The sequence below is a fragment of the Micropterus dolomieu genome, linkage group LG02, assembly GCF_021292245.1.
Source record: "Micropterus dolomieu isolate WLL.071019.BEF.003 ecotype Adirondacks linkage group LG02, ASM2129224v1, whole genome shotgun sequence".
Lineage (NCBI taxonomy): Eukaryota > Metazoa > Chordata > Actinopteri > Centrarchiformes > Centrarchidae > Micropterus > Micropterus dolomieu.
This window is the reverse complement of record NC_060151.1, coordinates 10,846,884-10,861,239: the sequence shown is the minus strand read 5'-3', so window position 1 is coordinate 10,861,239 and position 14,356 is coordinate 10,846,884. Positions and strand designations below refer to the sequence as shown.

At 43.6% G+C, this 14,356-nt stretch overlaps 1 protein-coding gene across 5 annotated transcripts in view; it reads left to right on the top strand.

Annotated features, from left to right (window-relative positions):
* The window catches only part of LOC123986292 (trinucleotide repeat-containing gene 6A protein-like), a 38,150-nt gene that overhangs the window by 16,286 nt on the left and 7,508 nt on the right, over window positions 1-14,356 (top strand). For 3 of the 5 annotated variants that reach the window (XM_046074492.1, XM_046074507.1, XM_046074499.1), the window contains exons 5-16: window positions 860-907; window positions 2,526-4,550; window positions 4,682-4,874; window positions 4,995-5,467; window positions 5,644-5,775; window positions 5,865-6,053; window positions 8,206-8,394; window positions 8,530-8,696; window positions 8,897-8,974; window positions 9,296-9,463; window positions 10,786-10,905; window positions 14,103-14,240. In XM_046074492.1, the coding sequence (XP_045930448.1) occupies window positions 862-907; window positions 2,526-4,550; window positions 4,682-4,874; window positions 4,995-5,467; window positions 5,644-5,775; window positions 5,865-6,053; window positions 8,206-8,394; window positions 8,530-8,696; window positions 8,897-8,974; window positions 9,296-9,463; window positions 10,786-10,905; window positions 14,103-14,240 (3,918 nt within the window). In that variant the 5' untranslated portion in view covers window positions 860-861. The remainder of the gene's footprint in view (window positions 1-859; window positions 908-2,525; window positions 4,551-4,681; window positions 4,875-4,994; window positions 5,468-5,643; window positions 5,776-5,864; window positions 6,054-8,205; window positions 8,395-8,529; window positions 8,697-8,896; window positions 8,975-9,295; window positions 9,464-10,785; window positions 10,906-14,102; window positions 14,241-14,356) is intronic. The other 2 variants (XM_046074514.1, XM_046074522.1) reach the window with 2 other exon arrangements.

Sequence of the window (14,356 nt, the reverse complement as noted above, 5' to 3'; positions counted from 1 at the left end):
ACAATGAAAAGAAAGGAAAGAGGACAAGCAAACAGCAGTGGATTACATTTGTCTATATCCTCAAACACACATGGACGTGAGCCTACACAAGCACACTGTCTGCCAATAAGCACGGTCTTGGACAAGCAACAAAACAATTGTATTTTTTTTTGTTTTTTTAACACATTACACTTAAATAGCAAAAATAAATGTTGTATGTGTTCCTGTTCCTAGTTTCTGATTGGTTTCTACTTGTACTTCTGTCTGAACAAAGTTCTAGAAAAAACATTTCACACAAAGCAACCAATTTCTAACTCAGATTAGACTAAACTAGTAATGAGCCTAATTTGTGGCCTTAAATTGCACAAAATGTTTTTTGATTTTGTGCAATATTGAAAGCTCTTTCTAGTTTCCTGAGGTGTTTGAAATATGTTTAAAATAGTTGGTTTGCTCTAAATTTATATCACAACTGTGATATTTACTGTTGTCAGAAACGCACTAAAGCTGATTGCGCAAAAAGGCAGGGGAATCCAAATATAGAAGGAGCAAAATTCTGCTCAAACTAATCACTGATAATTACACACACTTACTTAAATTCAGATATTGGATTTATTCCTTTATGTTATACTATTGTATAACTACTAACTTAGGTTCAGCAACTAGCAGGGTCTGTCCTCTAATACTCTTCTACTTGCAAGCCCTTTTTACTTTTAACCCTTCTGTCTTTAACACTCTTGTTTTCTTTTCTGTTTGCTTGATTCTCATTGGATGTTCTTGCTGTCCTAACTATTTCTAACATCTCCCCACTGTGTTTGATTTCTGGCTGTATCTCTAACTCCCTCCAAGTCTGTTTGACAGTCTTTCCTCTCTCTGTTTCCAGGCATGGCTCCCATTCGGGATTCCGTCAGCCACTCCCCTAATCAAGCAGGTGACTACACATTGCTTTATTCCTTCCCTGTTCTTCTGCATTTCATTCTTCCTCCCAGTGTCTTACTTTGGCCCTGCTTTGTGAGCGACAGACTAGGTAGACCCAGTCTGACCTGACCTTGACAGAGATGATGTATTTTATTCATGGCATATCAGAGAGATGAAGAGAGAGATGTGTGGGTGTGAAAGGGTGCAAGAGGAGACTTGGCAAGCAATCACGATAAGCGCCATAGAGAGCTGGCAACGGTTTATGTGAAAGAGAGGGCTTCAAGTGAGAAGATGGGCAACTAATTGGTCAAGAATCTCAAAGTTAGTACGCACACAGTTTTGGTCTCAGGAGATAGCTTGTGAAGAAACCGGACACAAAAAAAGGCAGCAGATGTTGTCGTGATTAAAAGAACATGATGACCAAGCATGAATTGTCAAATAGCAGCAGGTATTCAAATAAAAAAAACACGTGCTTAGCTGGTGCAGAAATGCTGCCTACAAATAAGGGAAATAATTTAACTGCGTGATCCATCTTTTGAATGTTTGTTCACAAGCCAAGAAGTAATTACAAATTTTTTTTCTCCCTTTCCATTGCTGAAAGTTAATTGTTTGTTCAAAGAAAAAGCAAACAAGACAAAGTCAGATACTCTCCTTTCATACTTTGCCTTAAAATCTTTTTAGTCCTTAAAATGTCTCAAATCACCAACTACATGGCAACAAAATGTCAAATAAGTTGGATAAACTAAATTGAGTCAGCTTTTGGTAATGTTACCTAATATTGTCAGCACATTTTTAGAAGTCCTTTAACAAAAAAGACCTACGTCACTGACTGCTTTGCTGCGTTCACATTAAAACACTTTTAATGTGCGTTAGTATCAAGAGTATCATAACAGATTAATATTAGCTTACCACAGCTAATGAATGGGGGCTCCCACTGCAAGAATGCAGTTAGTGACAAAGACTGCTGGCAAATGCTAATAAATGCAGTAATATTGTGCACAGAAGGTTGCTATAGCACTGAAAATTTGGGCGCTTGCCATTGAGAATGAATGAGTGCATGTAAAATGGCCATGAAACCAAAATTAGATCGTGGTCTCGGGAGTCCAAATTTATAGACTTGCCTGGCCTGAATGCAAATGATGTCAATTTTAATATATTTGGAATAAATAGCAAGGTTTGAAGACGTCTGAATATTTTTCAGTTGCCACCACCTCCTCCCCTCACTCCCTTCATCCTCAGCTCCCTCTTTTCACACTCATTTGCCATTACCCCTATGCCCTCCGTGTCTCCTCTCGTGCTGATGGTTGGCGTTCGCCTCCCTGAATCCCAGTTTATAGCTTTGGCAGGCTTTTGTGTCCTGCTGTGGTGACAAAATGGTGGCAGCTGTGTCTAGGCTTAGGCCTGGCGCTGATCATATGCAGAACAGTTGGGCCAGCTGAAGGTCGGCGGGAATAGAAAACTGTGGATGAGGGAAATTTAAACCACATCTGCTTTATTCAATATAGTACATCTTACTGTCATGTCATTAGAAACAGCACGTCTTGGAAAAATTTTCTATAATGTTGGAATATTTTGTTTAATCTATTCAAACTAACCGTATCCCCTGCTATTTCCACCCATTCACTCTTCAGGTCTGGAGCACCCTGGCTTGGACTCACAGTATGAGCCTTCCCCCTGGTCCTCTGGCTCTCCCTGCAGCAGTGACGGCAACAGCAACTGGGGCAAAGTCCTAGTGGACAGAAGCACCGACAAATCCAACAACCCTTCGTCAACTAACTCTTCTGTCTGGCCTCCCTCCTCCTCTTCATTCTCTTGCTCCTCATCTTCTTCCTCTTCTGGCTGTGGGTCAGGATCAGACCCTGAGTTGGCATCAGAATGCATGGACGCAGACTCTAGCTCCTCGATCGGCTCAGAGAAAAACCTTGCCGCTGTCACAACAGTGATGATGATGTCAGCAAATGCTTCTTCCTCTGTGTCTTCTACGGCTTCTTCCCCCTCCTCCTCTTTGGTGACTTCTGCCATGATGGTCAGCGTTTCAGTGAATGGAGATGGCAACGGTCGTCAGGTCATTGGTGGAGGCGTCGGAACCATCAGCAGTGCAAATAATGGAAATAATAACATCACTGGCCCCTCCCACTACTCTGTGGCAGGGTCCAGCAGTATTGGCAGCAATAACATGGGTAACCACCACAACAAGCCCGTCAATAACAGTGGTATATGGGGCACCCAGTCAGGCAGCAACATGATTACCACCGGCGGAAGCACCCCCTGCATCAATGGAGGGTTAAACCCAAACACTTCAAACCCAAATGCCAACCATGGTGCCTGGCCGCAGAATCTAACCCCAAGCTCATTGTCCCAGGGCCAACGTCCTCCACAGGCTCAGGGGATGAGGTCCAAACTGAGTATAGTTCCCCAAGTAGGCTGGGGTGGCATGGCAGCTCCAAACAGCAGTATGGAAGACACTGAGGTGAATAATGGTACAGCAAGCGGCAATGTGTTAGGAAGCAGCAACAGTGGAAATGGTGGCCTACAGCCTACCAACCTTAACACTGAATCCAATGGACCAAATAACACTATTATGATGAATACTACTACTACTACTACTAATGCCACAATGACCTCTAGTCCACCAAGCTCTACCGCCTCACCCCAGCTCAGTGGGGAGTGTTCTTGGGGCTCTATTGGAGGAGGGAATGGGGGTCCGCTGGCCAATGGAAATGCCTCATCAGCCTCCCTGCACCCCCAAGGAGAGCTAGGAGGTCCTGGGGCCTTCGGTACGCCTTGGGGCACAACTACCTACCCTGGAGACAAGGGCCACCCAAATGTAGACACTGTGAACCCCCAAAACCCTGCCGCAATGCAGGCTGGGAACCCCCAAATCTCCTCTACTGCTGCTTACAAGAGTAATAATAACGACAATAACACTGCGGCCCCACGCTGGGACCAGGGGCCTGCCAACAACCCAAACCAGCCCCAGAGCAACTTGTCCTGGGGTATTGGCTCAAATCAAATCCCAGGCTCTGCAGGCCAAACACCAGGAAATGGGAACCAAACTACCATGGGCCCTCCAGCAGGCATACCTCGTCCGTGGGGGAGCAGCGCGTCTTCTTCTTCCTCGTCATCATCGTCCTCTTCCACATCTATCAACAAGATGTCAAATGGAGAATGGGGATCAACAACTCCTGGAATCAACCATACAGATGCTGGAAGTCATAAAGGAAGCTCTGCCAACAATGGCTGGAAGAGCCTGGAGGATGACGCCATGGGCATGGGAGGGGGAGGAGGTGGAAGCCACAGCTTGGGGGGTGTCACTGCAGGGTGGGGTCGCTCAGGAGGAAGTGAGGGAAGTGGAGAGAGCTCCGGAGGTCGATCCAGCTCAGAGAGGGAGGGTGGCCAGCCAAAAGGGGGAAACCGTAGAAAAGGTACCCATTCTGCATCAGTAGCGTCAACTGTGTCCCAGGCCGATGTGGACCCAAGGGTTCTGTCAAACACTGGATGGGGACAGACGCCTATACGGCAGAACACCGCCTGGGATGTCAATTCTCCTGCTAACAATCAACACCAGGGTCCCAGAGGAGACGAAAGAAAGCATAGCAGCGGAGGTTCCGGCTGGGGCACAGCAACACCGGCAGCTCCCTCTCAGACCTCTGGAGGTAGGGCTAGAATGTGTATGAAACCTTTTGTGTGAATGCATTAATGATATAAATAAACATATACTTATTAGGAACAGAAATGTATGTTGCCGAATGCAAAAAACATGTATCTCTCTTTAATGTACTTGCAGGTTGGGGGGGTGGGCCAGGCAGCTCAGGCCCAGGTACAGGAAGTTCTGGCTGGGGAGAGCGGACAACCTCTGGGTGGGACAGCAAAGTTCCAGCAAGTGGAGGAGGTGGGCAGAGTGGCTGGAATGAAGGATCCAGCTACAAGGGGAGCAACAACAGTAACACCTGGAGCAATAACATTAACAAAGATGACAGGTAATTTATGTTTGGGCATTATAGAAATACGTATTGAGGCAGAAAAATGTTTTTGCAGTAAATGTAACTAAGATGTTACTATTTTATATTTTACTGATCACATTCAATGTTTTTGTTTAGGTCCAATACGTGGACTAATGCGCCCAAACCACAGCAGGGCTGGGGTTCCAATAGTAGAAATGGATGTGAAGGCTGGGGTAATGGTGGAGATGGTGCCAGACCAGGGCCCAACAACCACTGGGTGGAGCCCCAAAAAGGTGCAGGCTCAGTGGGCTGGGACAGTGACAGCGACCGGTCTGGCTCTGGATGTTGGAGCGAGCCAAGTCGAACCAACACCAGCAGCAGCAACACCTGGGTAGGTAGTGGAGGATCAAATACTCCAGACCAGAACACTCCAAACCCATGTTCCAACTGGGGCGATTCAGTCCACAAACCCAATCCTCAGAGTAACAGCCAGGGCTGGGGTGAGCCAATGAAGAACAACCACGGAGCCCAGACCTGGGGTGAGCCAAATCCCAAGTCCTCCAACGAGTGGGGAAAAGGTCCTGAATCCACCATGTCCAAAGGCAATCAAGGTCCTGACAAGCCCACAGGTAGTTATTAGGAGTATGCATCCTATCAGAATCATAGTCTAGAATAAGATTTTTTTTTTTTCCCCTTTTTTTTTTTTTTTTTTTTTTTTGATATTTGACAATGTATAGAAAAAACATTAAGTGGGAGGACATACAATATATGAATGACTTGCATTTTTTTTTCATTCTTCAATCAGGCTGGTTGGGAGGCCCCATTCCCACAGTAGGTCAGAAGGAGGAAGTGGCAACTGGGTGGGAAGAACCTTCTCCAGAGTCTGTTCGTCGGAGGATGGAGATCGATGATGGGACAGCAGCTTGGGGAGACCCTGGTAAACACTCAGCCCACTATACATTTATTCAGAAAAAGCTGTATAAACCTGAACATAATCATGTGAAATTCCAGGCTTCTCATTTTCAGCTGATGACTCACATGAAACCTTCATAGGTAAATACAGTGGTGGAGCTGTCAACATGTGGAACAGGACTGGCCAATCTGATCAGGAGGCCATAGGCCCATCCTCCCAGCACCAGTCCCACCCAGCACACAGCTTGAAGCATCCTCCTCAGCCCGCGCAGCCTCTTACCCAGGAGAAAAGCTGCAGCTCTGGTAAGTTGGAATATGTAAAATTGTGCACATGTCCACACTAACATGTGCATATATGTGAAAAAGATAATGATGATTCAAACACCACTGAGTCTCACTTGTCCTCTTTATAGTTTAGGTCCACATAGATGTGGTTGGCCAGGTTACAACAGATCTTGATGTTATTCACATATTACAGTGGTTTTTAGCCTGCAGGGATACTTTCATCATGTCGGTGTGTCAATTGATTCCTTAGCTCTGCCGATTCTCAAATGTTCCAACAACATGTACACACTCTGTGTTGCACTAGCATGCAGATTAGTGGGGTTTTTTTGTTTGGTTTCCCCCCCCCCCCCATTTTAGTGTTTTTTGTTTATTGAAGTACATATAAAAATGCTAGGACATGAACAGAGTATCTAAAATGGTTCTCGCATGTAATTGCAAGCGGTCTGTTGCAGTCTATAAGCCTAAAGAATGAATAAAAAGGTGCAAGTCCCGCCCACACTCCTTTTGAGAAATCTGAAATAAGGTCTTAAAAGGATTTATACAGTGCAAACACAAGAAGTGTTGATGCACAAACATTCACAAATGTATTCAAAAGCATACACAATTTGAACAGAAGCATGGAGAGAAAACAAACCCATACAGCCATTCTCTCCCATTTCCCTACGGTGTTGTCCATGTTGAGGGCTTTTTGTAAAGCCGGTTGAGTCACCCGTTTGGAATGCTAAGAGCATCGATTTTTCTCTTCTCTCATTCGCCCTTTTTTCTCCCTCCTCTCTTTCTCGCCTGCCAATTCTGCTTGCTGTAGAAACACTGGCTTTTGTTGGGTTTGAGAGAGAGAGAGAGAGAGAGAGAGAGAGAGAGAGAGAGCGAGCCCATGAGTGGTAGAGGAGGAGGTCTGGTGACTTGGTAATAGGAGTGGTTCCAATGTAAGATGGGGGAAAACTAAAACGAGTAAGGCACCTATCCTGCAGTGGTCTGAGAAGGGGAAAATAAGGCAGGGAGGGGCTGTTAAGGTTATTCAGGGTTGCTGTCTAGCGAGCTAACAGGAGCAGCAAAGTGGATGGCTAGAAAGGGTGGGGCAACTAGACAGCTACTTTAATAAAAATAATCAGGTGGTAGATTTAGACTGATTTTTAGATAATTGTGGGTTTCTTTTTGTGAATATTGAAGTGCAAAAAGCAATGAAAACTGCAACATTGGTAAATTGAGTGAAAATTATGTGGAGTGAAAGAAGTAGGTCAATACGATTGTGTTCATGGATATGTAACATAGGTTTAAACTGTTTTAAAAACAAAATGTAACTTCAATATTTGTTCTGTTTTAGACATTGTATATTTTTCAGTTTGCTCTTAGATGGGCTTGTGAAACACATTTATACACAAGTTACACACACATTGTGGTTCTCATCCTCCTTTTTATTAGATCAACTGATGCACTTATGTAGACGGTGAAACGGAGAAATGGATGTGGGCCAGGGTTACAGTTTGTCAATTAGTGTGTGTGCACAATCACTCTTTGTGTGCGAGTATATAGCAAATGTATATCTGCCATACAACATGAAAGGATGTGCCAGTTTGTGTATATGCATCTACCTCTGCATGTGTGCTTAGGTGTGTGTACATTTTTCTTTGTGTGTGAGCGTGCATGTCACATGAGGGACACTGGAGCCGGAGGCCACCCGATGACCTATCCTATTTTTATGGGGAGGTATCCCTGGCATCTCCCCACATGCCTCCTGTGGAGGGAGAAATTAGCAGGTCTGGGTGGTCAGCTGTAACAGGAGCCTTTTGAACTCATACTTGCGCTCACTTGAGCACACACAGTCTCACATTGGAAAGTGTGTTGGGGCCTGTATACACATCTACACCCCCAAAAGTTAATGTAAACAACACTTACATAAGCAAGTTGACGCAGGGTTCCCCAGAGACATGAGCAGGGCTCTTTCTTGGAGCTCTGTTAGCTGATTCCAGCAGAGGAAAAACATGTAAACTTGCAGCATCGTTGTAAATATGAGAATGTCTGAAAGGTCTAAAGACAACCTGAATACATCTACATATTTAAATTTGAGGCATGCATGAAATAATGGAAAAAGCTATTGGTTCAGAACAACTGCACCACACCACAGAAAGTATATCATATTTATAATGGGGATCATGCTCTTTTCCTCCAGGTTGGGGTGAGCCTTACCCCAAACAGAAAGAGTCCTCAACATGGGGGGAGCCTACCACTGCTCCACCGGTGAAAGTGGACAACGGGACGTCTGCCTGGGGGAAACCCATGGAAACCAGCTCCAGCTGGGAAGAACCCAGCAGGGGTAGCAGAGACTCTGGGTCTACATGGGGCGGCCAACATAAATCTGGTAGGCGCGCTCATGAACATTAATATTAAGCAAAAACCTGTGTTTAAACTATGAGCAGTCCTGTCTGACCTTGAACTTGTATAGTATCACTTGTTGTTATCCAGTTTCTTCATCTGTCCCTACCTCCTTTTGTAGCTCCAGTTCCGAAGCCCATGGAGACATGGTGTGGTGAAGAGGCGTCCATGGGCAATAGCTGGGATCAGGAAGAGGAGGTTGAGATTGGCATGTGGAGCAACAGCCAACAGGACAACAGATCCCATGAACAAAACACCTGGAACTACAAGCATAGAGGCTCCATCAAGGTTTGTTCACCTTTTGGCTTTGGGCATTTGTTCATCCTAAACATGATCCTCACTCCGTCTGAACGCCTGCCATTACAGTAAAGCACATCATAAGTCTGGAGTTCATTTAGCCACCTTTGTTGTTGACAGAAAAGAAAAAAAACAAAGCAGTCCTGCTAATGCGTCTAGTGTCTCCAGTGAATTATTTTTGTCTGTTTCAGATGAACAAACCGATGAACAAACAGGATGAACCCTGGATGAAACCGTTCGTCAACCAGTTCAACAGCATGAACTTCTCTGTAAGGACAATCTCTCTTTCATTTTAAAAATCAGTGTTTTTAAGTGGTTGTGGTGTTCTAACGTACATGGAATTTTTGACGATCATTATCATGAAGAATGCATTTCGGTTTCATCTTTTCACTTGTTAGTGATGAATGAAACACTTGTTACAATGGCCACTTGATCAGAATCAATGTGTAGTTCCCACCAGGAAATACTTTTCCATTTTAAAGCCGTTACCATTTGTTTTTTTTAAAAATGTATATTAAATATTTAATGAATGAATGCAATATTTATGCTTTCTTTCTCTATAATCCAATTTCGTATTTTTCCCCTTGCAGAGGGACTCTCCTGACGACTCCATGAAGACAGGAGCAGGGATGGTGCAGGACAAACGTATGGACATGGGCAGTATGGGAGACTTCAATGGAGTAATGGGGAAGACCCCCGGGTCTCGACACCATCTCCACAAGGAGTCTGCCATGGATCGCAGCCCTTACTATGACAAGGTATGCAGAAACCTTTATGTTTCCCTGTTATACTGTGGGTGGGAGTGAAGAAAAGGTCACAGGAGAACATCTCTTAGGAATACAAAATGAAAATGTTGTTGTCGAAATGTGGTACCAAGTTGAAATTCAGCAGGTTGGTAGAACCGGCACTTTACAGGATTGGTAATCGACACATTCTGCTGTTTAAAACGACATTACTAGATAGTGGTTTGGTCATTCTCTCTTCAATTATGGTGATCATGAGGTAGGTGTGGAGTGGAAGAGAGTCCCATGTGAGTCTGGCTGGGTAGTGCTCTCTCAGTCCTGTAGCGCCCCACAGTGGTTGTTCTAACACACTGCATTTGATGTGTGGACTACTGAAAGGGATGTTTCATTTGATACTTGCTGTTAACACGATGTTGTGTGTCATCATTATGAATTAGTCTGTAGGTGGTGTCTAAAGGAAATATGCACACTTACATGGTTACTTGTTACAATTAGTAGTTCGTAAGTGATTTCTAATTATGCAGTAATGATTCATTCCCTTACATAGTTCTGTACAAAGCAGCCGTGGGTTTTTTGGGCTTTGCTGCTTTTCCTTCTGCACTTAAGGCTGCTTGTCTCTTATCTTTGCTTCTGTCTTTCTGACTCTCATCCTCTGGTGCACTCCCTTCCTCTCCGTTGCTTACTTCTACTCATCTCCTACACTCCCTTTTTAAATTAACTCTTTTCCTTCTTTTCTCCTTCCTTGTCTGCACTTCTCTGGCTGCTGATGTGCTTCCTGTCGCTCTGTGCTTGGCGTCCATCTGCTGTGCACCTGACCTTGCTTCTGCAGCTGTCTGTTTCCCGCTCTGCTTACGATAGCCAAGCTTCTGATGAGCTCTCCTCCAATCAAAGCATGAGCTTTTCCTCTTCCTCCAATTCTGCTCAGCCTATCCCCTGTCTTGACTCTGGGCAGTCTCCTGCCCGCTCTAGTCCTGGGGGCACTCGACAGGTGAGTGTGGAAGGATGAAAAGGATGTAGTCTTTAGGCCATGAGCCTCAGACCCTAAGATACTAACAATAAGAAACTATCACTTTGTGAAAAATAGAACAAATATCAAAATACATATTACGTGTTTGGTATTCTAGCATGAGAATGCCATACACATCACAATGTTGTGATAAATGTTATTTCCCACATTTATCTAACATTTCACTTGTGTTTTACTCCCCAAAGACTCTACTTAAGTTTGATTGATTGTTACCACGTGTTGTACATTATAAATGACAAAACCAGATTTTTAAGTTTGTTGCAAGTTGTTTGACCCTTTGTGTGTGTGTGTTTGTGTTTTCCCTGATCAGAATGTAAACCCGATAATGGGTGGCAACATCGTAGCACAGGGCCGAGGTGGCCCCCAGTCCCAGGCCCCCCCCCAACCCAATCTTCGTAACCAAGTGCCTCCACCCATCCTGCCCTCTCAGGTAGCGCGCACAAACATTCAGTACATTCAGATGCTATTGCATCTATTGCTCATTATGTGTTGGGCTACAACGTTTTACAAGTCTCGTCACAACAGTGGCTTGAATGTCGCTTTGTCTTTAACATGGATGCACTTTTAGCGTTTTCAAGACTACATGCAGATCATTGAAATCAAGCTTTGTAGATCTATGGGCTTTTCTCTTGTTAGGGCCCGAGCACAAACGTGTTTTTTTTCTTCTTTCTGCAAAGTAAGCTCAATTTTGGGGGCCTAAACATACTCAAACTCACCAAATTTTGCACACATGTCAGAAGTGGTGAAAAATTTCGTATTTTATGGGTTTCGTGCATGGACGTGGCAAAATGACTCGCTATCGCCACCTAGAAAATTGGAAAAAATTAGCCCCTCGTCCACGTTCAACCTACATGCACAAAATTTTTGAGGACATGCATCATGTCCAGAAAAAAAAAGCCTCAAGAACCATACCCTAAAGTCAACAGGAAGTCGGTCATTTTGGATTCAATGGTCATTTTTGGATGATTTACACACTCCGTACTTTAACGAACTCCTCCTAGGCGTTTAGTCGGATCGACTTCAAATTTCTGCTGTGCCTTCTAAAGGCATTGATGATGAAAAGTTGTGCTATCTGTGAGTTTTCGTCAATGGGCGTGTCCGTGGCATCGATGATTCGCCATGAAACAGGAAGTTATTATAATTTCAGTGTACATGCTCACATCTGCACCAAACCTTAGATGTAGGATGAGAGTCCCGCCCTGAACACATGTACATGCCGACATTCACTCAGTCATAGCGCCACCTGCTGGCAACAGGAATTGACCTTTAACGAAGCAGCCCCCGACGCACGTTTCACCTACGTGCACAAATTTTCTGTGGTACGTGTATCTTGTCCAAACGCACAAAAAAGTACCTTGGAGCCATAGCCTAAACCCAACAGGAAGTCGGCCATATTGAATTTTACGGCAATTTTTAGATGATTTACACACTCCGTACTTTAACGAACTCCTCCTAGGGATTTATTCAGATCGACATCAAATTTCTGCTGTGCCTTCTAAAGGCATTGACGATGAAAAGTTGTGCTATCTGTGAGTTTTTGTCAATAGGCGTGTCCGTGGTGTGCCGTCAAAGATCAACTCTTCGCCATGACACAGGAAGTTGTTGTAACTTCAGTGTACATGCTCACATCTGAACAAAACTTTACGTGCTTGATAACTGTGGCACCCCGAACACATATACATGCCAATATTAATTTATATTCGTACTGCCAAGTGCTATGTAGCGCCACAAAGGGGGACACAGGAAGTGACGTATAATACCTTCATGCAGCGTCTGAAGCGCGTAGCAAATTCACAGCCGCACGGGCAGAGCTCCAGAATATGCAACACGGCCGCCTCACACCCCGACGCGCTATATGTGCGAGGGCCCGCCCAACGCTGCTTGCAGCTTTAATTTGGTGTTATTGTTGCCTACCTTCCAAGCAGCATTTGCATGGACTTGAAACTCATTTGAGATGAATAATCCTTCATAGTATAGACCAGCTACTAGGGATGGGGTTCGAGACCCGGTTCTAGGGCTGTACATATTGATTATTTTTCAAGTCGATTAATCTAACGTTTATTTTTTCGATTAGTCAATTAATCTAACGACTAATTTTGTTTATTCTAAAGAAAGAAATGTTGCCTACTTGATTAACATACCAATTTATCCAAAATATCAAACATGTCTAATCAATAAATCTATTTTATTCAATCATCCTGATGAAGCACATTAGAATAATGACAATAGCAGCAAATCTTAAAATTAATCAAATTTCCACGTCAGTGATGTGTTGTGATAATAACAATAACAGACATTAATTAGGCTACTTTACTTAAAACTTTAAATGTTTCTGACATGGATTCATTTCAATATTAAGTAATGCAGTATGATAATAAAATGTATTTCTGCATCAGTGAACACCTGAAAGGACTCAGACTGTACAGACAGTCACAGATTGTCTGTAATTAGATTCAGCTGTTTTCTCGCTTATCTGTGGCCGTTAAATAAACAGAAAATATGAAACAGCTGATTGTTACGTTACCATGACAACAGCGGGGTAGAAATTACTTTTAACATGAAAGCAATGAAGAAATACTACGTGTCCTCGTGCTGATAATGTGCCGTGCTTGTGTGGCGACAGAAAGTAAACACGATTTACGGTGCTGCCATCTAGACAAAGTGCTACAGGACACTTTCGTTTCATATGTGCTGCTTCACATATTCGTGGACAGCAGCTGTGCTGCAGTGAAGCTGTTTCCAGTTCAGAGAGCTCACGGAGCAGCATGTTGTTGAGTGTCCGTCCGTCCGCTCCGTCGCGGTGGAGACGGTGAAGTTAAGTTGGCTCCAAACTACTTGTGTTGACGACAGCTACGCTTGTTACTGTAAATACGTGCAATGAAACCTTCACCTGTCTGTAAGGTAAACATGAAGAAAGGATTCATTTAAACTGCTCTGTCCTCAGTCTGTCATCTTTTACAAGCACAGCCCACATTAGCTTGGCAGTTAGCCAAGTGTTACAACAAGCTAAATAGAAAGCTGTCTGTCTGGAGCATAGACTGGTTTGTAGTCTTAAAATCTGACACATTGTTAAAAACTCAGCTGCTGGCTGAGACAAACCAGCCACTCCTAATTCTACCAGGTAACGTTACCCGCAGGAAGTGAATAACAGCAGAGGGGAGGAGGAGGAGGGACTGATGCAGACTGGTCTGAGTTTTTATTCTTTCTAAATGTCACTCAGTATTGTGATGTCAGATATTGAGTTTATATATAGTGACTTTGCTGTTGTAAACATTAATATTGCTGCTCTAGAAACCTGTAGCTGTATTTAAAATATTAAATTTTAATCCTATAATGAATTTAAAAACAACCAGGCAGTTAATATGCACACTTCAATATATGTTTATTTATTTAAGTCATATGTCATCTCAAAATATAACAATGTTATCGCACATTGAATAATTCTCTCATGCACGTTGGGTCTGGTCTTACCAAATAACCAAATAATACTAAAGTATCAATAGTTTTCACTTAACATTGTCAACCAAATTTACTAAATATGATCACTGCCCTTTTTTCCCCATGGTTTGATATGTTGTTTAACATCTAACTCAATAAAACTGAAACCCAAATCTTGTTTGTGTTCAGGTCCCTCCATCCCTGTTGAAGTACCCAGGAGGTAACGGAGGTCTGAACCCTCTGTTTGGCCCTCAGCAGGTGGCTGTGCTCAACCAACTCTCCCAGCTCAACCAGCTGTCACAGCTCAACCAGATCAACCAATTACAGGTAGAGTAATGGAAACATGAACACACATACTTACTGGCATGGAGAAAATGTTTTTCTGCATGGTTTTTATTTATTTATGTACAGTGCTGTCTTGCGCTGGGCATCTAATGTTAATC